This window comes from Ranitomeya imitator, chromosome 10 (assembly GCF_032444005.1).
Source record: "Ranitomeya imitator isolate aRanImi1 chromosome 10, aRanImi1.pri, whole genome shotgun sequence".
Lineage (NCBI taxonomy): Eukaryota > Metazoa > Chordata > Amphibia > Anura > Dendrobatidae > Ranitomeya > Ranitomeya imitator.
In genome coordinates, this window is record NC_091291.1 from 39,829,166 (window position 1) to 39,856,235 (window position 27,070).

A 27,070-nucleotide genomic window follows, 5' to 3' on the forward strand; every position below is an offset into this window, starting at 1 on the left:
CTGCAGCAGAAATATTGTAAAGTGCTACTATATGGGGATTAGGAAGCATATAACAAATGTTTTTGTTTTGTTTTTTTTTACCTTTTGCCAAATGTCTTCAAACTGCTCCACCCCTTCTGACACTTTTTTCAAACACCGATCAATCTCGCCTAAAAAAAAAAATAAAGAAAGAAAAAAAAAGTGTGATATAGGATTTTGATGAAAACAATTTTCGTGACTTCCCAAAGGCTGAAATTATACATCGCTGATAATCCCACCATGGAAATTCACATTTCTTACAGGTGGATTTGCTATGGAATTTGCTGCAGATTTTACCTTTTACAACAGGTGAAATCCTCTGCATTTCCGTGGCAAATCTGCATCTAAAATGTGAGAAATGCAGATTTTATGGCATTTTCATGTGTAGTCACCCTACTTTCTTCCAAGATGGGCCATCGTGGAACAGGAAGTGCCCATAGCGGGAAAGGGGTCTCGATTCCCTCTTTTTCTGTAGTATTTTGATCCAGATCTCCATCGCAGGGGCCATAGTAAATCAAAACCACACCTCCCCTGCTTTTCCTATTGCACAGCTTTTCCTATCCCACAGCACAGGAAAGCCCGGAAGTTGTGGTTTCCACTGACACCGCACTCCCTATGCAACTTAGGTGGATATTTTGGAAGCAGGAGGAACGGAATAGCAAACTGAGCAGAGGAGGCGCATGGAGTGCTCCAGGTAGGGAGGCTATACAGGACAAATTAAGTGTCACTTCTCAGTCCCAGGGTAGAGCCTCAATTAAAGGACTTCTCCTAAGAATAAGCCATCAATTTCAAACCCCTTTAAATCTAGACAAAGCAAGAAAAGGGGTGCGCCGGTGCCCATTTTTTACATGACACTGCCAGATTTTATTATTTATTATTAAAAGCTCTGGGTACCCCTCCAGTATGTAGAAAGATCTTAGCTATCATATGGTGGGGTGAATACAGCATGATACATATAGTGGAGTGTATATGAAGTGGTGGATATAACGTGGTGCATATGATGGGATGCATACGGCAGGGAGCACAGTGCTGGAGAGCCCTGGTCTAAGAATGTGTAAAAAGATCAGCTAGGAGACGTCTGCTAAGGCCACTTTCACATTTCCGTCTTTTGTGTCACGTCGCAATCCGTCGATTTTTGAAAATGCAGGATCCTGCATTTTTCCATAGACTTGTATTGCCGACGGATCGTGACGTGTGGCCACACGTTGCGTCCGTCGTGCACTGGATTGTATCGGGTTTTGGCGGACCGTCGTCACAGAAAAATGTTCAAGGGAACGTTTTTCTGTACGTCGCATCCAGTTTTCCCGTCTGCGCAAGCCCGGCAGGAAATGTCTCTCTCTGACTCTTTCCTGCCTGGCAACGCAGACGGAAATGTGAAAGCAAACACTTCCGTTGGTACGTTGCGCCGACGCTTTGTGAAAGAAGCCTAATCCACCATCCATGAAACCAAGTGACTTACCCTGTAGTTTTCTCTTATCCGCCATGTTTCCTTCACTAGAGATGGGTTTTCTTCATACTTTATAAAGGCAGGATGCTGTAAATACAAGATAAGTCTGGCTTAAAAGGACAGCATCCAAGAAATATAAAAATAAATGAAAAAAATAAAATTTGTGTTCAGCAAACTTTCGAGTTATCTTTTGCACAGTCTTTGCAATGCTAATATTCACTTCTTATTTACAGCAGGGCTACAATTTGCTTCTATTAATTTTGCAAATAGCTGACAAGTGACCAAATCTGAACGCCGGCTCATCCTTGGCTGCTGGGCTTTTACCTTTCCACTTGCTCAGCAGAAGCCGAGTGACTTGATCACACAGACCTGAGAGATACACGATGATGGCCTAACAAAAAGAGAGAGACAAGGATCCTACTTAGCTTTTCCTTTGATAATAAGTGGATAGTGTGTCATTGTGCAAGGTCTGGGGAGTAGAAGCACCTGCGGAGACATACCTACCTACTTAGCAGGCAGATCCTACACTTGAAGCTGCAAGCAAGAGAAAATAGCTATCAGCTGCGTTCATTTCTGGTTACTAGGTTTCTGGAAAAGTACTGGTTAATCGGTAATGAGCAGGCATGCTCGGGTGCCAACAGAGTGTCTTCAGAGTGCTCGAAAACTATGTTCGAGTTCTCGCAGCTGCATGTCTCGAGGCTGTTCGACAGACGCAACACATACAGATGTCGTCTAACAAACAGACAATCCCTGCATGTGTTGCAGCTGTCTAACAGCCGCGAGACATACAACATTTTTTGAGCATGCCGAAGACACTCGGTTAGCACCCAAGCATGGAGGACAACACCTTATCCCAGCACGTTCACTCATCAGTAATAATGATGCTACTTCCATAGACGAGATGTAGGTACACCTATTGGGAGCTAGCTGAATGTCACGCAGAAGAAATTTTAAAGAGAAGGGGGAAAAAATACCAAGATCACTTTATCTTACAGAAGAGCTACAGATATTAAGATAAGGTTTACATAATGGAACTAAGAACCATGGATCGCAATAGCGGCCCAACTGCGGGGTCTGCTTATAGGAAGCAAATAACGGAAGTAAGGAGGCCCAGCGGTCGGAGCAGGGTCCATGTTTCATTCTCCTTTCTTGAGATCGTAGAAGAAGTTTTAATAAGGTTATGTGCACACAACGGCCCAAATTCATCAAAGCTTTTATGCCACTACTCTGTCATAAAAAAGATTTGAAAAGTTGTAAAATGTTGGCATTGCGCAGATTTTGAGACTTGATGTTTTTGAGCCACAAATCTACAGGTTCTAAGTGGAGTAAGATTTATTATAAGGCGCACGCCACTTTGCGCCTCGCCTGATTCATTAAGATTACAACCTGCCCCCTCATCAAGAAGGATACCGGACTTGATGAACTGGGGCTGATGTTTTTTTAAACACTGGCGTACCCGCCAGGAGCATTTTTTCCTGAAGCGTCTCATTTGGTTGCTTTTGTAGTGGCTGTGCTGCCAGCGTCACAATCATCTTCAGGTACATAACAGTCAAGGGTGGTCTCCAGTAATTTGTTTAACGCTGCTTCACTGCTTTCAAAGCTCAAAAAGACCGAACGTGTGCACAGGGAGTCGTTTTTGCATTGCAGTGCACATCTACATTATATTTCTGTAACCTGCATTTTCACCAGTTTTCCCCTCTGCAGGGTCTATCTGTAAGGCCGGAGTCACACTAGAGCGTAATACGGACGAGTGCTATGCCTTAAAAAAAAAATTGCGTAGCACTCGGACCAATGCTAATCTATGGGGTAGCTCCTATCATCGATTGTTTTCTCTGCCGTATTATACGTGCGAGTAAAATCGCAGTATGCTGCGATTGTCACCGTATTACGCCCGAAATCCGCCAAGTCTATGGGTGCGAGAAAAACCCTGCACACCACACGGACCATCAGTGTGACTTGCGAGAAATACGCACTGGTGTCCTATAGAAAAGCCGGCAATTCAGTGCGGTGTACAGTAAAATCACACTGACAGGTTAAAATAGAATAGTTAAAATAAATGTCTACACACAGTACAAACATATATACAGGGGTTGGACAAAATAATGGAAACACCTGGAAACATCAACAAAAGTTAGTTTAATATGGTGTAGGTCCACCTTTTGCGGCGATTACAGCCTCAATTCTCCGAGGTATGGATTCATACAAGGTGTGAATTGTTTCCAAAGGAATTTTAGCCCATTCTGCAGTTAAAACACCCTCCAGTTCTTTGAGCGACGATGGCGGCGGAAATCGACGTCTAACTTGAATCTCTAAAATCGACCCTTAATGCTCAATAATGTTGAGGTCTGGGGATTGTGGGGGCCAGATGAGAGGCTCATCTTCATTAGAATGTTCCTTGTGCCATGCTTTAACGATTCTAGCTGTATGAATTGGTGCATTATCATCCTGAAAGATGGCGTTCCCATCCGTGAACAGTGCTTGAACCATTGGATGCACTTAGTCGCCCAAAATGCCTTAATAATCTCGGCTATTAATTCTTCCATGAAGGGATATCATTGGCCCGGCGGATCTCCACGAAATAGCCCCCAGATCATCACAGAACCACCACCATGTTTTACGGTTGGGAGAAGGCAGTCTGGATGGAATGCTCCTTTCGGCTGTCTCCAAACATACACTCGGCCGGAAATAGGGTAAACGATGATTCGTCTGAGAATATCACGTTTCCACTGCTCGAGGGACCAATTCTGGAGGTTTCTACACCACTCTAAACGCTTGGAAACATTTGTCATTGAGAGCAGCGGTTTTCTAATTGCAGCTCTTCTGTGGAATCCAGATTTGTGCAGCTACCGACGAACAGTTTTCGTGGAAACTGGGTTCTGTAGGTGTTCATTGAGCTCAGCAGTGATTTTCGGAGCAGTGGTCTTGCGATTCTCTCTCACAATTCGCTTTACAGTCCGACGGTCTCTCTTAGTTAACTTTGACTTTCGGACAGACCTGTGCTTTGCTGAAAACGTTTTTCCTCCTCTTTCAAACTCAGTCATTACTTTGGAGACAGAACCTGTTGACACCCAAGCATTCGGGCACTTTGTTACACTAGCGCCTGCCATAAGGCCCGATTCTAACGCATCGGGTATTCTAGAATATGCATGTTCACATAGTATATTGCCCAGCTACGTAGTATATTGCCCAGCTACGTAGTATATTGCCCAGCCACGTAGTATATTGTCCAGCCACGTAGTATATTGCCCAGCCACGTAGTATATTGTCCAGCCACGTAGTATATTGCCCAGCCACGTAGTATATTGCCCAGCCACGTAGTACATTGTCCAGCCACGTAGTATATTGTCCAGCCACGTAGTATATTGTCCAGCCACGTAGTATATTGCAGTCACGTACTATATTGCCCAGTCACGTAGTATATTGCCCAGCTACGTAGTATATTGCCCAGCCACGTAGTATATTGTCCAGCCACGTAGTATATTGCCCAGCCACGTAGTATATTGCCCAGCCACGTAGTATATTGCCCAGCCACGTCGTATATTGCCCAGCCACGTCGTATATTGCCCAGCCACGTAGTATATTGTCCAGCCACGTAGTATATTGTCCAGCCACGTAGTATATTGTCCAGCCACGTACTATATTGCCCAGCCACGTAGTATATTGTCCAGCCACGTAGTATATTGCCCAGCCACGTAGTATATTGCCCAGCCACGTAGTATATTGTCCAGCCACGTAGTATATTGCCCAGCCACGTAGTATATTGTCCAGCCACGTAGTATATTGCCCAGCCACGTAGTATATTGCCCACTTCCCCTGACGAAGCTGTCTTGAACAGCGATACGCGTTGGGCTCTCCCTCCGTTGCCCTTTACTTGCTGGCTGCCCAGTTCTTGCTATATTGTCTCTCTATTTTGTGAGCCTTCTGTCTGGATCACTTTCTAGCTGCCGCAGCATGTTCCCCTCTTTTGCTTAGGAGGGGTGACAGCCGTGCTCCTTCTTCCTATTTGGGGTAATTATTTGGCTGTATTTGCATGTGCCCTACTCATTATATACCAGGAGGACTATTTGCTGTGGGTAAGCTGCAGCCTGACAGGGTTTTGCTATTGACAGATATATCTTTTGCTGATCAGGACAGGGCGGCTTTGCCAGTAATTATTTATGTGTGTATACTATTTGATTATCTGCCATATTTGATGCATGTTTTCCACTACTATATGGAAGTATTGTGTATTGGGCAGTGTTGGGCACACGTATATGGAGGGAGTTTTGTGTGTATGGTTTTAATTGTTTTTATATGTTACCAATAAAGCTTGTTTGACTTATTATAACTTTTGGTGGTGTGCATACATTATAGTGGCTTTTCTTTTCTTGTTTATTATCTGCTCTGCGTATTAGCCATTGTTTTGCACCCCCAATATATATTTATTTATTTGATATCATTGTGGTGCGCCAACTAATTTTTCTATGATGCATATTGCCCAGTGACGTAGTATATTGCCCAGCCACATAGTATACTGCACAGCCCATGTAGTATATTGCCCAGCCACGTAGTATATTGCCCAGCCACATAGTATACTGCACAGCCCATGTAGTATATTGCCCAGCCACGTAGTATATTGCCCAGCCACATAGTATACTGCACAGCCCATGTAGTATATTGCCCAGCCACGTAGTATATTGCCCAGCCACATAGTATACTGCACAGCCCATGTAGTATATTGCCCAGCTACGTAGTATATTGCCCAGCCACATAGTATACTGCACAGCCCATGTAGTATATTGCCCAGCCACGTAGTATATTGCCCAGCCACATAGTATACTGCACAGCCCATGTAGTATATTGCCCAGCCACGTAGTATATTGCCCAGCCACATAGTATACTGCACAGCCCATGTAGTATATTGCCCAGCCACGTAGTATAATGCCCAGCTACGTAGTATATTGCCCGGCCACGTAGTATATTGCCCGGCCACGTAGTATATTCCCCAGTCACGTACTATATTGCACAGCCCATGTAGTATATTGCCCAGTCACGTAGTATATCGCCCAGTCACGTAGTATATCGCCCAGCCACGTAGTATATCGCCCAGTCACGTAGTATATCGCCCAGTCACGTAGTATATGGCCCAGTCACGTAGTATATCGCCCAGTCACGTAGTATATCGCCCAGTCACGTAGTATATCGCCCAGTCACGTAGTATATCGCCCAGTCACGTAGTATATTGCCCAGCCACGTAGTATATTGCCCAGCCACGTATGTAACAGGTTAAAAAATAAAAAATAAAACATATACTCACCTTCTGAGGGCCCCTTGTAGTCCTGTCGCCTGTGTGCGGTGCACGCGGCAGCTTCTGGTCCCAGGGTTGGTATGAGCGCAGGACCTGTGATGACGTCGCGGTCACATGACAGTGACGTCATGGAAGGTCCTTCTCGCATAGCATCCTTAGCACCGGAACCTGCCGCTTGCACTGCCGAGGACAGGACACCACGTCAGAGGGTGAGAATAACGTTTTTTTTGTTGTTGTTTTTTTATTATTCTTATTTGTAACATTAGATCTTTTTACTATTGATGATAAATACGCAGCATCAATAGTAAAAAGTTGGTCACACAGGGTTAATAGCTGAGTAACCGGAGTGCGTTACACCGTGCTCCGGTAACGCTGGCATTAACCCTGTGTGAGGGCTGACTGGATGACTGGAGGGGAGTAAGGAGCGGGCACTGAGTGCGGGGAGGAAAGAGCGGCCATATTACCGCCGGACTGTGGCCGTCGCTGATTGGTCGTGGCAATGGTTGTGGGCATTTTGCCACGACCAATTTATATATATATATATACACAATATATATATATATATATATATATATATATATATATATATATATATATATATATATATATATATATATATATATATATATATATATACACACAATATATATATACACACAATATATATATACACACACACTACACACACACATGCATGCATGCATGCATGCATGCATACATACATACACGCCCCGTATATACTCGAGTATAAGCCTAGGGTGGAAAATGCAGCAGCTACAGGTAAATGTCAAAAGTAAAAATAGATACCAATAAAAGTAAAGTTAATTGAAACATCAGTAGGTTAAAGGTACCGTCACACTTAGTCTACGTTCACATTAGCGTCGCGTCGCCGTTGCGTCGGCGACGCAGCGGCGACGCACGGAAAAACGCGCGCGTTTTGCGACGCGTGCGTCGTTTTTTGCCGAAATCGGACGCAAGAAAAATGCAACTTGTAGCGTTTTCTTGTGTCCGACGCTAGCGTCTAAAACAACGCACGTGTCGGAAAACGCGTGCAAAAAGACGCACGCGTCCCCTATGTTAAACATAGGGGCGCGTCGCCGACGCAACAGCGACGCACATTAGCGTAACGCTAATGTTAACGTAGCCTTAGCGACGCTGCAGCGATACCGACAACGATCCGGATCGCTGCAGCGTCGCTGTTTGGTCGCTGGAGAGCTGTCACACAGACAGCTCTCCAGCGACCAATGATGCCGGTAACCATCGGGTAACTAAGCGCAGGGCCGCGCTTAGTAACCCGATGTTTACCCTGGTTACCATCCTAAAAGTAAAAAAAAACAAACAGTACATACTTACCTACCGCTGTCTGTCCTCCAGCGCTGTGCTCTGCACTCCTCCTGTACTGGCTGTGTGAGCACAGCGGCCGGAAAGCAGAGCGGTGACGTCACCGCTCTGCTTTCCGGCTGACCGACGCTCACAGCCAGTACAGGAGGAGTGCAGAGCACAGCGCTGGAGGACAGACAGCGGTAGGTAAGTATGTACTGTTTGTTTTTTTTTACTTTTAGGATGGTAACCAGGGTAAACATCGGGTTACTAAGCGCGGCCCTGCGCTTAGTTACCCGATGTTTACCCTGGTTACCAGTGAAGACATCGCTGAATCGGTGTCACACACGCCGATTCAGCGATGTCTGCGGGGAGTCCAGCGACCAAATAAAGTTCTGGACTTTCTTCCCCGACCAGCGACAGCACAGCAGGGGCCTGATCGCTGCTGCCTGTCACACTGGACGATATCGCTAGCGAGGACGCTGCAACGTCACGGATCGCTAGCGATATCGTCTAGTGTGACGGTACCTTAAGTGTTTTTGAATATCCATATTGAATCAGGAGCCTCATATAATGCTCCATACAGTTCATGATGGCCCCATAAAGTTCATGATGGCCCCATATAATCCTGCATAATGGTTAATAATGGCCCCATAAGATGCTCCATAAAGATATTTGCGCCATATTGTGCTGCACAAACCATGATTATGGCCCCATAAGATGCTCCATAGACACTTGCCCCATACAATGCTGCACAAATGTTGATTATGGCCCCATAAGATGCTCCATAAAGATATTTGCCCCATATAGTGCTGCACAAACGTCGATCATGGCTCCATACAGACACTTGCCCCATTGATGCGATAAAAAAAATAAAAAAATCACATACTCACCTCTCCGTTGCTCAGGCCCCCGGCACTTTCAATATTCACCTGACTTCGTTCCGGCGCAGCTCCATCTTCAGCGACTTCTGCACTGATGTTTATGCAGAGGGCGCGCACTAACCACGTCATTGCACCCTCTGACCTGAGCGTCACTGCGGAAGACGCTGAGGATGGAGCGGCGCCGGAACGAGGAGCAGGTGAATATCGTGCAGTGCTCGCCTCCCCGTTATACTCACCTACTCCTGGCGCGGTGCAGTCCCCGTTTCCCCGGCGCAGCAGCTTCTTCCTGTACTGAGCTGTCACCGTTACCGCTTATTACAGTAATGAATATGCGGCTCCACCCCTATGGGAGGTGGAGCTGCATATTCATTACTGTAATGAGCGGTACCATGTGACCGCTCAGCAAAGTTAGAAGCTGTGGCACCGGGGAACCAGGGACCTGCAGGGACCGCGCCAGGAGTAGGTGAGTATAACAGCCCCCGCTGCCCCTCCCATGACAACCCCTGGGTATGACTCGAGTATAAGCCGAGAGGGGGACTTTCAGCCCCAAAAAAATGGGCTGAAAATCTCAGCTTATACTAGAGTATATATGGTATATATTTGACACACACATATATATATATATTTCATACAGAGCTAGATAGCAGAGAAGCCGGTAATTCAATTGTCGGCTTTTGCTAAATAATAACCGAACCCGACATGATATGAGACATGGTTTACATACAGTAAACCATTGCATATCCGCTAAATTTTTATATATCCCTCCCTAATAATGTTTGTAGTGTGGGTTTGTGTAAAATTTAGGAGCTCTAGGTGTTAAATTAAAGAATTCATGGAAAAAACTGGTGTGGGCAATTTTCTCCGCCAGAGTTGGAAAGCCAGTGACTGAGGGTAGATCTTAATAGCCTAGAGAGGGTCCACGGTTATTGGCCCCCCCGGCTAAAAACATCAGCCCCCAGCCACCCCAGAAAAGGCGCATCTGTAAGATGCGCCTATTCGGCACTTAGCCTCTCTCTTCCCACTGCCCAGTAGCATTGGCATATGGGGTAGTAAGGGGTTAATGTCACCTTGCTATTGTAAAGTGACATTAAGCCTTGTTAATAATGGAGAGGTGTCAATAATGGTGAAGAACAGGAATGTCTGAGGGGAAAATCGGAATATAGAGGAAAATATCCCGCTGTCGACCAGCTGCGGAGGAAATTTGTTCTGAACCAGCTTCACTCTAAATAAGCGGCCTCTGGTAAGGAAGAGATGTCAGAGACTTTATGCACACAGAGTGTTTTCTATTGACGGAGCCATAATATCCTTCTGAACGTGATGGCATTTGCCGATGATAGTGCAACGCAGCTAAGCGCATCCAAAGAGGCGTCCAGGAGACCATGGCTTTAGTTACCCTCGCCGCGGAAATCAATGGATAGTGCTGAACCCGAGGCCTCAAAGACGGAGCGAGTCAGATTCTCTGACGGTCCGTGTGTGATGATCCATCCGGCCAGGATAGAAGGATTTTGAATACCAGACAAAATACTGGCGGGTTCACAGCAGGAGATTCAGCTCAATCTTTCCACAGATCAGCTGATACGGGGGTGGGGGGGGGGGTGGGGGTACCTCGCACGAAAGGCTTCTGACCTGTGAGGCGTTTATCAAGTCACTCTCAGCGCCGGTTAAATATAACCTGGACCTCCGGGTGAATGGTAAATTCTGTATGAGGGTGATTTGTGCTCTTGGAGGGACTGTGTGTTCCGGGACAGAACCGGAATCCCCGTCAACCTTTAGAGTCCCCCATTTTCTGGAACTCTGCTGAGTGCAGATTCGGGGAAACATCCAATTCAAACTCAGAGTCTTGTTCTGCAAATCTCTGGTGAGGGAGAGCGAGAAACACAGCTCACAGACACCAAGGCCCGAGATTGCTCGGGTTAATCGTACCACGGATCCAATGTCTAGATGCCTGTACGTTTCTAGAATACTTGCGGCCCCTGCTAGCCGATGACTCCCGTGTAGGAGAGGATCCATTTATATCAGACCGGCTAACGCTCCGATCCACAGAGGAATCACGGAGGGATTCAATCTCTTTGGCCAGAGAAGCCATGGATTGCTACAGTGACACAGCCCACTCAGGGGAACTAGGTACACTGGGGATGGGCGGTGGAGGGCTCCTGAACGCATTTGAGGTCGCGACTTTGCAAATTAAATAGGACTAATAGTCTTATTAGACCCTTTGGGAGCTTGGACCTTGACAAGGTGTCATGGCGCCTTTAAGACCAGGAAATACTACAGGGGGAAACTGCAGGGGGAGAGAGCAGAGCTTCCTTACCCGGGTACTGATGTCCCTGGAGTTTGCATTGGATTAGTGCTATGTTTTTGCGCTAAGAGTCGCCTGCGAGGTCCTGTGAAGAGTCGTTGTGCCCCTTTAATGCAAAGCCGTCGTCCCTGTGTGAGCCAGCCGGGTGGACCAAGATGGCCACTGGGAGTTGCAGAGATGGTGAAGTCTCGCAGAGAGCGAGAGGCGCCAATTCGGGGGGCAGAGCCACAGCCGTGATGTGGGTGGAGCCTCGTATCTTCCATGAATAGGCCCAAGCCGGGGCCTCAATTTCTGCAGCCGGTGGGAGCAATGCCAGGGGTAGAGTGAGGGGGCGTTTGGGGGGGGGGGAGGTGGCGAGAAAAGCGAGCACTCCCATCCCAGGCAGAGCCACCTTAGTGCGGGCGTGGCTTCCGGGATGCGGCCTACACATCGACCGAAGTCGGGGACTAAATTTTTGTGGCCGGCCAGAGCGTTAGCTCAGGGAGGTGGGGACCACAGGGAAGCCATGGCTGAGGCTGCCTGTCAGCATGTGAATATCCCGCTGCAGAGGCCCACCGCCGACTGGAGCCACTCATCATCGGTGCGTGTCCCGGCATGGAGCCGCCACGGATGACTGGGTTTCTGCGCCAAGGAAGGCGCACGCACTCTACTGTTCTGCTGCAAGTCAGGTATTGCAGCGTGGACAGTGCATCGATAAAGGGGTAAACCTCAATCCATCATCCATTTGTTAGGGAGGTGGAGAGGAACCATCCGCCTCCTTGGGCCATCCGCTTTAACAGTGGTGGGACAGTGGGGGCTGCTCGGACACCAAAGAGAGGGGCCTCTGTAAATCCACGGAGTTCAGCCCCCGGGTGGACAGGGCCAGTTGTCCGGCAATAGGCCTGGCTGCAGAAGAGGGTACGTGGAGGCGGTACTATGTGCTCGTCCGTTCAGGGTGCGGGGAGATCGGTGCTCTTAAAGGGACCCGTCGCCCCTAAGAATCAGCTCAGGCATGGCACATCGCAGGAGAAGATACGGAGAGGCGACACACTCCATGCTCGCCTGTTGATGGTTCAGGGAGATTGGAACCTTGAAAGGATCCGTCGCTCCATTCGTCCATGGAAAGAATAAAAATCAAAAAGGTAAAAGAGTCAAAATTGAGAAGTAAAATAATAAAAGTTTTTGGCCTGAATAGCAGAGCCGTCCGTGTGCCTCCTACGGACACTAAGCAGGAACTGGTTCTCTGGGAGCCAGCATGAGGGTGTATACTGCAGGGGAGGGGCGAACTTTCTTTGTATCACTTAGTGCCAGCCTCCTAGTGGCAGCAGCATACACCACAGTCTGTGTCCCCCAATGAAGCGAAGGAGAAAGATATATGCGTGTGTCAATGACATATATAATTCTAACGCATCGGGTACTCTAGAATATGTATGTCCACGTAGTATATTGCCCAGTGACGTAGTATATTGCCCAGCCACGTAGTATATTGCCCAGTCACGTAGTATATTGCCCAGCCACGTAGTATATTGCCCAGCCACGTAGTATATTGCCCAGTCACGTAGTATATTGCCCAGTTACGTAGTATATTGCCCAGTGACGTAGTATACAGCACAGAGCCACATAGTATATTGCCCAGTGACGTAGTATACAGCACAGAGCCACGTAGCATATTGCACAGCCTATGTAGTAAATTGCCACGTATGACACAGGTTAAAAAAATAAACATATACTCACCTTCCGCAGGCGCGTTGTAGCTCTGTCGCCTGTGTGGGGTGCAGGCGTCATCTTCCGGTCCCAGGGTGTGCCGACGTCGCGGTCACATGACCGTGACGTCACGGCAGGTCCTTGTCGTGCAGGACCTGTCATGACGTCGCGGTCACATGACCGTGTAGCGGTCACATGACCGTGTAGCGGTCACATGACCGTGACGTCACAGCAGGTCCTTTCCGCGCAGGACTTGTGATGACGTCGCGGTCACATGACCGTGACGTCATGGCAGGTCCTTCTGCCAGACCATCCGTGCGACCGGAACGTGCCGGTTGCATCGCGAGGAGCGGGAAAGGCGGCGTAGGTGAGTATATAAATCATTTTTTATTTTTTTAAAATTATTTTTAACATTCAATGTTTTTACTATAGGCGCTGCATAGGCTGCGTCAATAGTAAAAAACTTGGTCACACAGGGTTAATGGCAGCGGTAACGGAGTGCATTACACCGCGGCATAACACGGTCCGTTACCGCTGCCATTAACCCTGTGTGAGGGCTGACTGGAGGGGTGTATGCGGGCGCCGGGCAGTGAGTGCGGGGAGTAAGGAGCGGCCATTTTCTTCCGGACTGTGCGCGTCGCTGATTGGTCGCGGCAGCCATGACAGGCAGCTGCCGAGACCAATCAGCGAACGAATAACCATTACAGACAGACAGAAGGACAGACGGAAGTACCTCTTAGACAATTATTTAGTATGTAGTAGATATATATATATATACTATATAATTGTCTAAGGGTCACTTCCGTCTGTCCTTCTGTCTGTCTGTCATGGATATTCATTGGTCGCGGCCTCCGTCAAGGAAATCCAAGTCGCTGATTGGTCGTGGCTGTTTTGCTGCGATCAATCAGCGACAGGCACAGTCCGGAAGAAAATGGCCGCTCCTTACTCCCCGCAGTCAGTGCCCGGCGCCCGCATACTCCCCTCCAGTCACCGCTCACACAGGGTTAATAGCGGCGGTAACGGAGTGCGTTACCCGCGGCATAACGCGGTCCGTTACCGCCGGCATTAACCCTGTGTTAGCGGTGACCGGAGGGGAGTATGCGGGCGACAGGCACTGACTGCGGGGAGTAAGGAGCAGCCATTTTCTTACGGACTTTGCCCGTCGCTGATTGGTCGCGGCAGCCATGACAGGCAGCTGGCGAGACCAATCAGCGAATGAATAACCGTGACAGAAAGACGGAAGTGACCCTTAGACAATTATATAGTAGATATATATTTTAATGTTTTCACGAATATTTGAGCCCATGAATCCATTTTGCAAGCCGGCGAGAGAATCTCGCCATACGGATGACACATGGATACTTTTTGGAGAAAAAAAAAAATCACATCCTCACATTGAATACGGATCACTGTTCATGAACATTTCTGCGTATCTCGCTCGCTGCCTGCTCTTCGCTCACTCTTTAGCTCACAGACACAAGCCTCAGGAACATGGAGGACGTTATACAGCAGAGCGGAGCTGTCCTGATCTGAATCAACCCCTGACACGAGGTAAAGCACTTGGTACAGTACATTAGGTTCAGTTCTTGTAGGTGGATACAAAATCACACTGCACCATGCTATCGAAACTAGAAAAGGTGGACTATGCTGAAAGAGGCCAGGTGGAGCACAAAGAGACTCAGTCTCATTAAAGGGAACCTGTCACCCCGTTTTTTGAGATTGAGCTATAAATACTGTTAAATAGGGCCTGCGCTGTGTGTTCCTATAGTGTATGTAGTGTACCCTGATTCCCCACCTATGCTGAGATATAACTTACCAAAGTCGCCGTTTTCGCCTGTCAATCAGGCTGGTCAGGTCGGGAGGGCGTGGTGACATCGCTGGTTCTTCCTCAGCTTTACGTTGGTGGCGTAGTGGCGTAGTGGTTGAACAAGCAGCGCGCGATCTGCGCTGTAATCCCTTGCATCGGTGGGGGCGGCCATCTTCCTGGGGCCGCGCGTGCGCAGATCGAGTGCTCTGCTGCACGGGGCTTCAGGAAAATGGCCGCGGGATGCCGCGCGTGCGCATTAGAGATCGCGGCGGCCATTTTCCCAAAGCCGAGATGCAAACTCGGCTTTGGGAAAATGGCCGCCACGATCGGCATCCCGTGGCCATTTTCCTGAAGCCCCGTGCAGCAGAGCACTCGATCTGCGCACGCGCGGCCCCAGGAAGATGGCCGCCCCCACCGATGCAAGGGATTACAGCGCAGATCGCGCGCTGCTTGTTCGCCACCAACGTAAAGCTGAGGAAGAACCAGCGATGTCACCACGCCCTCCCGACCTGACCAGCCTGATTGACAGGCGAAAACGGCGACTTTGGTAAGTTATATCTCAGCATAGGTGGGGAATCGGGGTACACTACATACACTATAGGAACACACAGCGCAGGCCCTATTTAACAGTATTTATAGCTCAATCTCAAAAAACGGGGTGACAGGTTCCCTTTAAGGTGAAGAGCTCTGATGGGAGCATGGCCCAGTTTTTGGAGTTTCAGATGGAACTCTCAATGGAGTTACGAACATGAGGCACAAATATGATGTGAGCAGGGCCTAAAAATGTGGAACAGAAATGGAACTTGTTATTCCAGCCTAAGGCTATGTTCACATGTTGTGTTTTTTTATGCAAATAAAAAACAGTTTTTTACAGTACCAGTAAAAGCTAAGATTTCAGAAATCTCATGTACATGCTTTTTTCTTTTACGGATTGATTTAGAAAAATAGCAGTGGGGTTTTTTTACCCATAAAAAGCAATGAGAAAGGGCAAAAATGCACAGCCTTGCATTTCTGCCAAATAAAACTAAACGTCATTTAACACATACTGTACAAAAACCACACATATAATCCGCACTAAAAAAGACAGTCAATAAAAAAGCTGAAAAAACATAGCAAAATCTACTTTTTTGGTAGCAGCTTCTTCACTGCAATGAGAGCAAGTTTCGACTGCAGAAAAAAAATCTGCATGAACTGATGTGTAAACATAGCCTGAACTTGCAGGCTATGTGCACACGCAGGTTCGGGTCCCTGCGGGTTCTCCCGCAGCGGATTTGATAAATCTGCAGGACAAAACCGTTGCGGTTATCCCTGCAGATTTATCACGTTTTGTCTTGTGATTTCCGCTGCGGGTTTTACTCCTGCACTGGTTTTACTATTGATGCTGCATGTGCAGCATCAATAGTAATGTTAAAAATAAAAAAAAAAATGGTTATACTCACCCTCTGACGTCCCCATCTCCCCTGTGCTGCAGGCGGCGGTCCGGTTCCAAAGATGCTGTGCGAGAAGGACCTTCGTGACGTCACGGTCATGTGACCGCGACGTCACCGCAAGTCCTGCTCGCATAGCAAACCTGAGACCGGACGGCTGCGTGCAGCGCTGAGAGGTGAGTATAACATGATTTTTTATTTTAATTCTTTTTTTTTACCACAAATATGGTTCCCAGGGCCTGGAGGAGAGTCTCCTCTCCTTCACCCTGGGTAGCAACCGCACATTATCCGCTTACTTCCCGCATGGTGGGCACAGCCCCATGCGAGAAGTAAGCGGATCAATGCATTTCTATGTGTGCAGAATCGCTGCGATTCTGCACAAAGAAATGACATGCTGCGGGTTGTAAATCGCTGCGTTTCTGCGCGGTTTTTCCCGCAGCATGTGCACAGCGGTTTGCGGTTTCCCATTGGTTTACATGTTTACTGTAAACACAATGGAAACTGCTGCGGACCCGCAGCATCAAAATTGCTGCGGTAAAAACCACAACGTGTGCACATAGCCGCAAGAGAGCAAAAAAAAAGGAAAAAAAAAAAAAAAGAAACCGCAACAAATAATGAACATAACGCACAGCAATGTGAAAATGACTTTTGTCCACGTTTGTTTTTTTGGTAAAGAGGTAGGTGAACAAAATACAGAAATTTTGGTATTCATTTTTGTATTTTTTTTTCCTTTACGAAAAATTTGTGGTTGTTTTGTGATATGGGTTGCTAAGGACAAGGAGATACCAAATACATGTCCTACTTTGACAAATGCCTTCTTTTTTCACATTTTCATTGTGAAAACTGGCCCTTTTTTTCCTGTTGGGGTGCAGCTAGTGCTGAAGATTTTTTTTTTATTTCAATATTTTGCGATTCTCCTGTCCCTATGCTCTATGCACTTTCCTTATAGTTTATATTTTGATAAAGTAAAGCTCCTGCCACCCCTCCATAAAACTTGAATGCTTTTCTCCCTCTCCATACACTGATCTATCTTATACAATCACACCCCTACTCCTATCTGAACTATTTTGGATACTCATCTGTTCCTGGCCTTATAGATGAGAGTATGCAAAATAGTTCCTTTTTCATCCAGAAAACCAGACTATTTTTTTTCTCTATTGTCATATGCAATACATTTATTTTTACATCTATTAAATAGTCAAAAAATACAGTTGCTTAATAACTATTGATGAGCGAACGTGCTCGGATAAGGTGTTAGCACTCGAGCTTGCTCGGATAACGAGTGTCTTTGGCGTGCTCGAATATCTTGGAGTCCCCGCACCTGCATGTCTAGCTGCTGTTCGACACCTGCAATACATGCAGGGATTGCCTGACAAACTGGAAATCCTTTCATGTGCTGCGGCTGTAGAACAGTCACGAGATATATAGCCGTGGGAACGCGGACATATTTTTCGAGGACGCCGAAGACACTGTTAGCACCCGAGCATGCTCAGATGACACCTTATCCCAGCACGTTTGCTCCTCACTATTCATAACTGCAATGGATCCATAAAAAAAAAAAAAAAAAAAAAACAGTATGTGATCTGTTTTTTTTTTTTACGCACCCATTGACTTATAAAAGAGCGAGTCTGATCCACAAAACAAAATAGTGCAGGCTGTGATTTTTGGCAGACTATGGGTCCGTCGGTAAACAAACCACATCTACTCGCATTGGTTAGTGTGCGGTCTGTATGCTAGCCATTTTGTATACAGGCAGCACAAGGTCTGAATGAGCCCCAAAACTGACAGGAGAGAGATGGAGGGCAAGAGGGAGCTAGAAGCAGAGTACTGTTAGAAGTAGCAGGACAGCTAGCTATGTGAGGGAGTTACACAGACTATACAGAAGAAAAAAGTCAGAATTTTTTTTAATGAAGACTATTCAAAAATTTGCATTCAGGAAACAAAAACAACTAAAAGTGAAGCCATTACTGGGATTGAAGTCACTCAATAACCAGTGTGTCATTAAGCAGCTGGGGTTTAGCTTTCCAAAACACAATGACTCTGAAACTGGCAGTTTTTGTATTAATGTGTAATAGAACTCATCAATCACCTAAATGAGTCCACGACTGTAGTCTAGCGCCATCAAGGGGTGGGAGGGGGTAGTGCATAAACATTGCCCAAATCAAATGGAAGAAGGTATGCCCCACCAGATGCACTGGCCAATGGCTACTTGCATTTATTACAACAAAGTTCTCATTTATCAAAACTAAAATGGCAAACAGAGCAAAAATGATACCGCAAACTCACCGTTTGTTGTGATTTTAGGCTCATGGACAACAATTCTCCCAAGTGCATTGGTACACCACCTGCCTACAGAAGAGAAACAGCGTTATTGAGCTTTACTTAGAAAGGCATGATATAACGCAGCGCTGTGCAAAGAGGGTAGTAATCCAAGTAAAAAAAGTAGTGACTAACCCCAAATCTAGAATTCAACAAGTTACACACTCTCGATTGCAGCCAGCAATGGATATGAAGGACATTTTTATCCTGATTTCTAAGGGTACAACCAGGAACATGTAGTCTTATCATATATATTATCTGGCAATACTGTGAATCGATTTGCAGGACTCAGTCCATGTCCATTGGCCAGGTCAGTAACCCGAGTCTGGACAGCAGCCCTCTGCACCGCCTCTCACCTGACTCAATCCTCGGCTCTTCTATTGATTAGCTGGCCTGGTGAGATGCCACACTGCAACGATGGCCAACCAATCAAAAGAAGTGCCACGGATGCCGGAAGGTAGTTCTCAAGGGTCTTGTATGGCAGCCAAAGACTACTGAGTGCAATTAGAAAGTCTACACTAAATACATAACTAATGAAAAAAATAGCTTAGAAAGCAACTAAACAAAATAGTAACTTATGGAGGGGGGGGGGGGGGGAGCAGGAAAACTTCTTGAACTGACGACCCCTTCAAAATGTCGCAATATTGAGGATGTCCTGCCGACTATGACAGGACAGCGCTTTTAATGGTTGACTATTGACGGAAAAAATGAAAGGATGCCTTTTTGTTTCCTTCTGGACCACACAAAAAAAAGAGAAAAAGATGGAATAGCTTAGTAAAATACGCTTTTGCATCTTGCATGATCCAGTAAAAAACATCAGTTAAACAATATTTTTTTTACATGAAAGTCTATGGATGACCGATGCCATTGTTGGCATAAGTCAGAGCCATAATTTACCAGGCAAGTAGGGAGCTTTTCCCGGCATGTACTGTACGTTTTAAAGGCAACCTTAAAATATGATGCGAAAATAGCCTTAAAAGGCATTCTCCAGGCTATATAAAAAACTGTAATCAAGAGACTGGATATATAAAAAAAAATATACATCAACTCCCACTTGCCTCCAGCGCAAGCGGCTTCATTTCCTGCACAGACAGCACGCAGCCATATCACTATGCCACCAGCCATGGGACAGCTGTGGCCTGTGAATCAGGTGATTGAGCAGAACAGAAAACATCCAAAGTCACCTGACCGCTGCACACAATCACTGGCCACAATTTTCAGGTAAAGTCAAGGTTTCCAATCTCTGCACACACCAGAGCAGTTTGCGCTGGATCTAGGTGGGTGCTGATAGCTTAGTGTGGCGGAGTTTATTTTTTACATATGGGCAGAGTTCTCGTTTGCCGGCACAGCCCCTTTAAGATCCATGTGCACTGGGTTGTTTTAGCGAGAGTCCTGTGGATTCTTTAAATATCAGTAACCCCAGAAAAAAAGGCCTTGAGTAAACTGGCACTTCCAATTCGATAACCAAACCTACATACAAACAGAAGTACCGTAGTTTTTGCCACAAATATTTAAGAAAAATATTCCAGCATTATTTAAAAAAAAAAATAAAAATGGGGAAAATAAATGCAGACAACAGCTGCAGGATATGTTATCACTCATAGAGGTACTTTTTTCTCATACCCACAAAATTGTTACATTCTTGTATATTACAATACCTATAATAATAATAATAATAATAATAATTTTTATTTATATAGCGCCAACATATTCCGCAGCGCTTTACAAATTATAGAGGGGACTTGTACATACAATAGACATTACAGCATAACAGAAATACAGTTCAAAACAGATACCAGGAGGAATGAGGGCCCTGCTCGTAAGCTTACAAACTATGAGGAAAAGGGGAGACACGAGAGGTGGATGGTAACAATTGCTATAGTTATTCGGACCAGCCATAGTGTAAGGCTTGGGTGTTCATGTAAAGCTGCATGAACCAGTTAATTAATTTTTTTTTTTTTTTTAATATAGGCCACACAGGGATCGTTAGGTTAATGCATTGAGGCGGTAGGCCAGTCTGAACAAATGAGTTTTTAGGGCACGCTTAAAACTGTGGGGATTGGGGATTAATCGTATTATCCTAGGTAGTGCATTCCAAAGAATCGGCGCAGCACGTGTAAAGTCTTGGAGACGGGAGTGGGAGGTTCTGATTATTGAGGATGCTAACCTGAGGTCATCAGCGGAGCGGAGGGCACGGGTAGGGTGGTAGACTGAGACCAGAGAGGAGATGTAGGGTGGTGCTGAGCCATGGAGTGCTTTGTGGATGAGGGTAGTAGTTTTGTACTGGATTCTTGAGTGGATGGGTAACCAGTGTAATGACTGGCACAAGGTAGAGGCATCGGTGTAACGGTTGGTGAGGAATATGATCCTGGCAGCAGCATTCAGGACAGATTGGAGCGGGGAGAGTTTGGTAAGAGGGAGGCCGATTAGTAGAGAGTTACAATAGTCCAGACGAGAATGAATAAGTGAAACAGTAAGAGTTTTTGCAGAGTCGAAAGTAAGAAAAGGGCGAATTCTAGAAATGTTTTTGAGATGCAGGTAAGAAGAGCGAGCCAGTGATCGGATGTGGGGGGTGAATGAAAGGTCAGAATCAAGGATGACCCCAAGGCAGCGGGCATGTTGCTTTGGAGTAATGGTGGAACCGCAAACGGAGATGGCAATGTCAGGCAAAGGTAGGTTAGTAGAGGGAGAAAACACGAGGAGTTCAGTTTTTGACAGGTTTAGTTTCAGATAGAGGGAGGACATGATGCTAGAGACAGCGGTAAGACAATCACTGGTGTTTTCTAATAAGGCAGGCGTGAGATCAGGAGAAGAAGTGTATAGTTGGGTGTCGTCAGCATAGAGATGGTACTGGAAGCCAAATCTACTGATTGTTTGTCCAATAGGGGCAGTATACAAAGAGAAGAGGAGGGGGCCTAGGACTGATCCTTGAGGAACCCCAACAGTAAGGGGAAGGTGAGAGGAGGAGGAACCAGCGAAACATACAGTGAAGGATCGGTCAGAGAGATAGGAGGAGAACCAGGAGAGAACGGTGTCCTTGAGGCCGATGGAGCGGAGCATAGTGAGGAGGAGCTGATGATCCACAGTATCAAATGCTGCAGAGAGATCCAAGAGAATTAGCATGGAGTAGTGACCATTAGATTTAGCTGTTAGTAGGTCATTAGAGACTTTAGTGAGGGCAGTTTCAGTAGAGTGTAAAGAGCGGAAACCAGATTGAAGAGGGTCGAGAAGAGAGTTATCTGAGAGATAGCGGGTAAGACGGGAGTGGACCAGGCGTTCGAGGAGTTTAGAGATGAAGGGAAGATTAGAGACAGGTCTATAATTAGCGGCACAGTTTTGGTCGAGGGATGGTTTTTTAAGTAATGGATGTATGATGGCATGCTTAAATGAGGAGGGAAAAATACCGGAAGTGAGGGAAAGGTTGAATATTTTAGTTAGGTGAGAGGTGACAGCCGGGGAAAGGGACTGGAGGAAGTGTGACGGAATGGGGTCACTGGTGCAAGTGGTCGGGCGAGAAGATGCAAGGAGCCTGCTTACTTCTTCTTCTGTAACTGGTTCAAAGTCAGAGAGTGAACTAGATGCAGTGGGGGAGGGAGGACAGTGCATGGTATGAAGAGATTGGGAGATGATTTCCTGTCGAATATGGTCAATTTTTTCTTTGAAGTAATTGGCCAGATTGTCAGCACGGAGATCCGTGGTTGGGGCCTGCGCTCTTGGGTTGAGTAGGGACTGGAACGTGTCAAAGAGACGTTTAGGGTTATTGGACAGGGAGGTGATGAGGGTGTTGAAGTAGGTTTGTTTGGAGAGGTGAAGGGCAGAATTGTATGTCTTTAGCATGAACTTATAATGGATGAAATCTTCGGGTAGAATAGATTTTCTCCACAGACGTTCTGCGCACCTGGAGCACCGCTGCAGGAAACGTGTTTGCAGCGTGTGCCACGGTTGTTGCCGTCTGTGCCGAGTTGTTTTATGTATAGGAGGAGCAGCTTCATCCAGGGCACTTTGCAGGGTTTCATTGTAATGCTTCAGAGCAGAATCAGGACATGAGATGGAGGAGATTGGGGCCAATGAGGACTGCAAGTTCTTCATAAGTTCCTGGGTGTTAATGGCCTGTATGTTTCTATAAGTGTGGAAAGTGGGGGTGACCTGAGCGGGATGGCAGTTCTTGATAGAGAATGAAAGAAGGTGGTGGTCAGAGAGTGGGAGAGGGGAGTTTGTGAAATCATCCACTGAGCAAAGCCGGGAGAAGACCAAGTCAAGGGAGTTTCCATCTTCATGTGTTGGCGAGTTAGTATGCTGCGAGAGGCCGAAAGAGGAGGTTAGAGCCAAAAGGTGAGAAGCAGATGGGGAGAGGGGAGAGGCAATAGGGATGTTGAAATCACCCATGATAAGGGTGGGGGTGTCACAGGAAAGAAAGTGTGGAAGCCAGGTGGCAAAGTGATCCAGGAACTGATGAGAGGGGCCGGGAGGACGATACACCACCACCACTCGCATGGAGAAGGGGACGTAGAGTCTGACCACATGGACCTCAAAGGAAGGGAAGACAAGTGAGGGTACTTGGGGGATAACTTAACTTGGGGGATATACCTATGGGTTGAAAACAGCAACATATGCAATAAATAAAGAAACCAATCTTTCTAAATTTACATGTATCTCCCACATGAAAGTAGCTATTTTGGGGGCATGAGAAAACAGTACATCTATGGCCGGCGTCACACTTGCGAGTTTTACGGACGTAAGAGCGCAGAAACTACGTCCGTAAAACACGCAAAAAATACGGCACAATTATTCTCTATGCCCCTGCTCCTATCTGCCGTATTTTACTGATCAGTATTATACGGCTTTCTACGGCCGTAGAAAATCGCAGCATGCTGCGTTTGTCACCGTACTGCGCAAGAAATACGCCAATGAAAGTCTATGGAAGCGTGAAAAATACGGATTACACACGGACAAGCAGTGTGACTTGCGAGAAATACGCAGCGCTGTTAGAGAGAAAAGCCGGTAATTCAGTGCGGTGTACAGTAAAATCACACTGACAGCTTACAGTAGAATAGGTAGAATAAATGTGTACACATAGAATAGGTATATATATATATATATATATATGTCAGTGAGACACATATATGTATATATATTAATATTTATTCCAGCGCTATACAGCTTGAAAGCCGGTAATTCAATTACCGGCTTTTTCTTTCTCCTTCCTAAACCCGACATGATTTGGGACATGGTTTACATACAGTAAACCATGTCTTCTCTCCATTTTTTTTGCAGATTCCACACTACTAATGTCAGTAGTGTGTATCTGCAAAATTTGGCTGTTCTAGCTCTTAAAATAAAGGGTTAAATGGCGGAAAAAATTGGCGTGGGCTCCCGCACAATTTTTTCCGCCAGAGTAGTAAGCTAGTGACTGAGGGCAGATATTAATAGCCTGGAGAGGGTCCATGGTTATTGGCCCCCCCCTGGCTAAAAACATCTGCCCCCAGCCACCCCAGAAAAGGCACATCTGGAAGATGCGCCTATTCTGGCACTTGGCCACTCTCTTCCCATTCCCGTGTAGCAGTGGGATATGGGGTAATGAAGGGTTAATGCCACCTTGCTATTGTAAGGTGACATTAAGCCTAATTAATAATGGAGAGGCGTCAATTATGACACCTATCCATTATTAATCCAATTGTAGTAAAGGGTTAAATAAAACACAAACACATTATTTAAAATTATTTTAATGAAATAAAAACAACGGTTGTTGGAGTATTTTATTCTACGCCCAATCCAGTCACTGAAGACCCTCGTTCTGTGAAATAAAAAACATAATAAACCAACAATATACTTACCCTCCGCAGATCTGTAACGTCCAACGATGTAAATCCTTCTGAAGGGGTTAAAACATTTTGCAGCAAGGAGCTTTGCTAATGCAATGCTACTCCTCGCTGCAAAACCCCGGGGAATGAGGCTAAATATAGATCAATGAGCTATATTTAGCTTCATTTGCGATGAGGCGGGCTTTCTAGGAAAGTTCCCACGATCTATGAACAGCCAGCAGAGGGCGCCTCACCGCAAATGAAGCTAAATATAGCTCATTGATCTATATTTAGACTCATTCCCCGGGGTTTTGCAGCGAGGAGTAGCATTGCAATGTTTCCCTCTCCATGCTTGCTCATTTCTAACATGCACATTTATGGGGAATCAAAGTCTGCACTCCCTCCGACAGCATTGACAAAATTCTACAATAGGGCCGCAAAACCCACATTCATTTTTATCTGCACCTGAACAATAGGGTTTTCCAAAACAGAGGCCGAAAGTGGCCATTCATGCTTCTCAGACCATGAATCTGGAGCCATAGAAAAGGACTGACACTTTCAGAGTAAAATATCATCAAAGGTATCTTCACACTGAACAACTTAACGATATCGCTAGCAATCCGTGACGTTGCAGCGTCCTCGCTAGCGATATCGTTGTGTTTGACACGCAGCAGCGATCTGGATCCTGCTGTGACATCGTTGGTCGGAGCAAAAAGGCCAGAACTTTATTTTGTCGCTGGATCTCCCGCAGACATCACTGAATCGGCGTGTGTGACGCCGATCCAGCGATGTGTTCACTGGTAACCAGGGTAAACATCGGGTAACTAAGCGCAGGGCCGCGCTTAGTAACCCGATGTTTACCCTGGTTACCAGTGTAAATGTAAAAAAAACAAACAAACACTACATACTTACATTCCGGCTTTACGGCCGGCCGGCGCTGACAGTGCAGGGAAGCAGAGCGCCGGGAGACAGACACCAGAATGCAAGTATGTAGTGTTTGGTTTTTTTTACATTTACACTGGTAACCAGGGTAAACATCGGGTTACTAAGCCCGGCCCTGTGCTTAGTAACCCGATGTTTACCCTGGTTACCCGAGGACTTTGCATAGTTGGTCGCTGGAGAGCTGTCTGTGTGACAGCTCTCCAGCAACCACACAGCGACGCTGCAGCGATCGGCATCGTTGTCGGTATCGCTGCAGCGTCGCTAAATGTGACGGTACCTTTAGACATGAGCTGGAGGGGAGAGAGAATAGTCATCGGGGCCAGGGCGGTGGAGTCGGTAAGCCAAATCTCTGACTCCTCAATTTCCATAACACTGACTCCGCCAAAATGGGCTCCGACTCTACAGCCCTGATCAGGGCAGCCACCCTAGCTTCTCCTTCCCCAGCTTAGCTTGATTGACATGTCTCTTTCTACATAAAAAACGGACGGGCTGACCAAACACTGATGGAAATTGGACCGCTTTTTGCTTGCATACCAGTAAAATCATGAACATCTGAATGAGGCCTAAACTAGGTTTCTCCCTGCCAGCAATAATGACCTTGCAGGTTCTCTGGTTATTCTTGCAACCCCCCACTGAATTTAATCTGCATGTATGGCTTTCAGAAAACACCAAGATTTAAAAAAAAAAAAAAAATGAAATTAAAAAAAAATTTACAGCACCCGCCTCAATTTTCTAGCTAATAAAAATTAAACCCGAGGGAATATAGAAATATAAAAACATGCTCTCCAAAACAGGCGACCTAGTCAGAAGTCTGTCATTGAAAGGAGACAGTATAGTAGGTATTCACACATCAGTGTTTTTGTCAGGAGTGGTGTGAATATTTTAGGCCTTACTCAGACGTTCGTGTTGCACATGCTTGTTGTATCTGTTTTTTTTTTATGGATGCAACACTTACCTATTATGATCTGTGCTGCTATTCACAAGTCCGTTTTTTTATGGTATCATGGATGAAAAAGTGCCACGATAAGTCCGTGGATGGTAAAAACGGACACAGACACAGATGGTAAAAAGGGACACACTGACACGGATGGTAAAAACGGACACAGACACGGATGGCAAAAACGGACACTGACACGGATGGTAAAAACGGACACAGACACGGATGGTAAAAACGGACACACCGACACGGATGGTAAAAAGGGACACACTGACACGGATGGTAAAAACGGACATATTGACACGGATGGTAAAAACGGACACACTGACACGGATGGTAAAAACAGACACACTGACACGGATGGTAAAAACGGACATATTGACACGGATGGTAAAAACGGACACACCGACATGGATGGTAAAAACGGACATACTGAGACATGGATGGCAAAAACAGACAATGACAGATGGTAAAAACTAACACGGATGGTAAAAACGGACACAGACACGGATGGTAAAAACGGACACAGACACGGATGGTAAAAACGGACACAGACACGGATGTCAAAAACGGACATACTGAGACATGGATGGCAAAAACGGACAATGACAGATGGTAAAAACTGACACGGATGGTAAAAACGGACACAGACACGGACGGTAAAAACAGACAGACAAGGATGGTAACAACGAACACAAACACGGATGGTAACAACGGACATAAACACGAATGGTAAAAAACAGACATGTATGGTAAAACGGACACATGATGACACACTGGTGGTAAAAATGGAAACAGGTATGACACACTGGTGGTAAAAACAGGCACAATGATGACGCAGGTGGTGAAAACAGACACACGGCTGACACGTCTGATGGTAAAAATGGACATGGGGATGG

At 46.2% G+C, this 27,070-nt stretch overlaps 1 protein-coding gene across 12 annotated transcripts in view; it reads right to left on the minus strand.

The window, feature by feature from the left end:
- The window catches only part of CNOT3 (CCR4-NOT transcription complex subunit 3), a 67,449-nt gene that overhangs the window by 33,147 nt on the left and 7,232 nt on the right, over positions 1-27,070 (minus strand). For 4 of the 12 annotated variants that reach the window (XM_069741315.1, XM_069741316.1, XM_069741314.1 and 1 more), the window contains 5 exons: positions 18,459-18,521; positions 1,970-1,999; positions 1,790-1,856; positions 1,478-1,552; positions 82-149 (listed from right to left, as the gene is read on the minus strand). In XM_069741315.1, the coding sequence (XP_069597416.1) occupies positions 82-149; positions 1,478-1,502 (93 nt within the window). In that variant the 5' untranslated portion in view covers positions 1,503-1,552; positions 1,790-1,856; positions 1,970-1,999; positions 18,459-18,521. The remainder of the gene's footprint in view (positions 1-81; positions 150-1,477; positions 1,553-1,789; positions 1,857-1,969; positions 2,000-18,458; positions 18,522-27,070) is intronic. The other 8 variants (XM_069741323.1, XM_069741324.1, XM_069741322.1 and 5 more) reach the window with 4 other exon arrangements.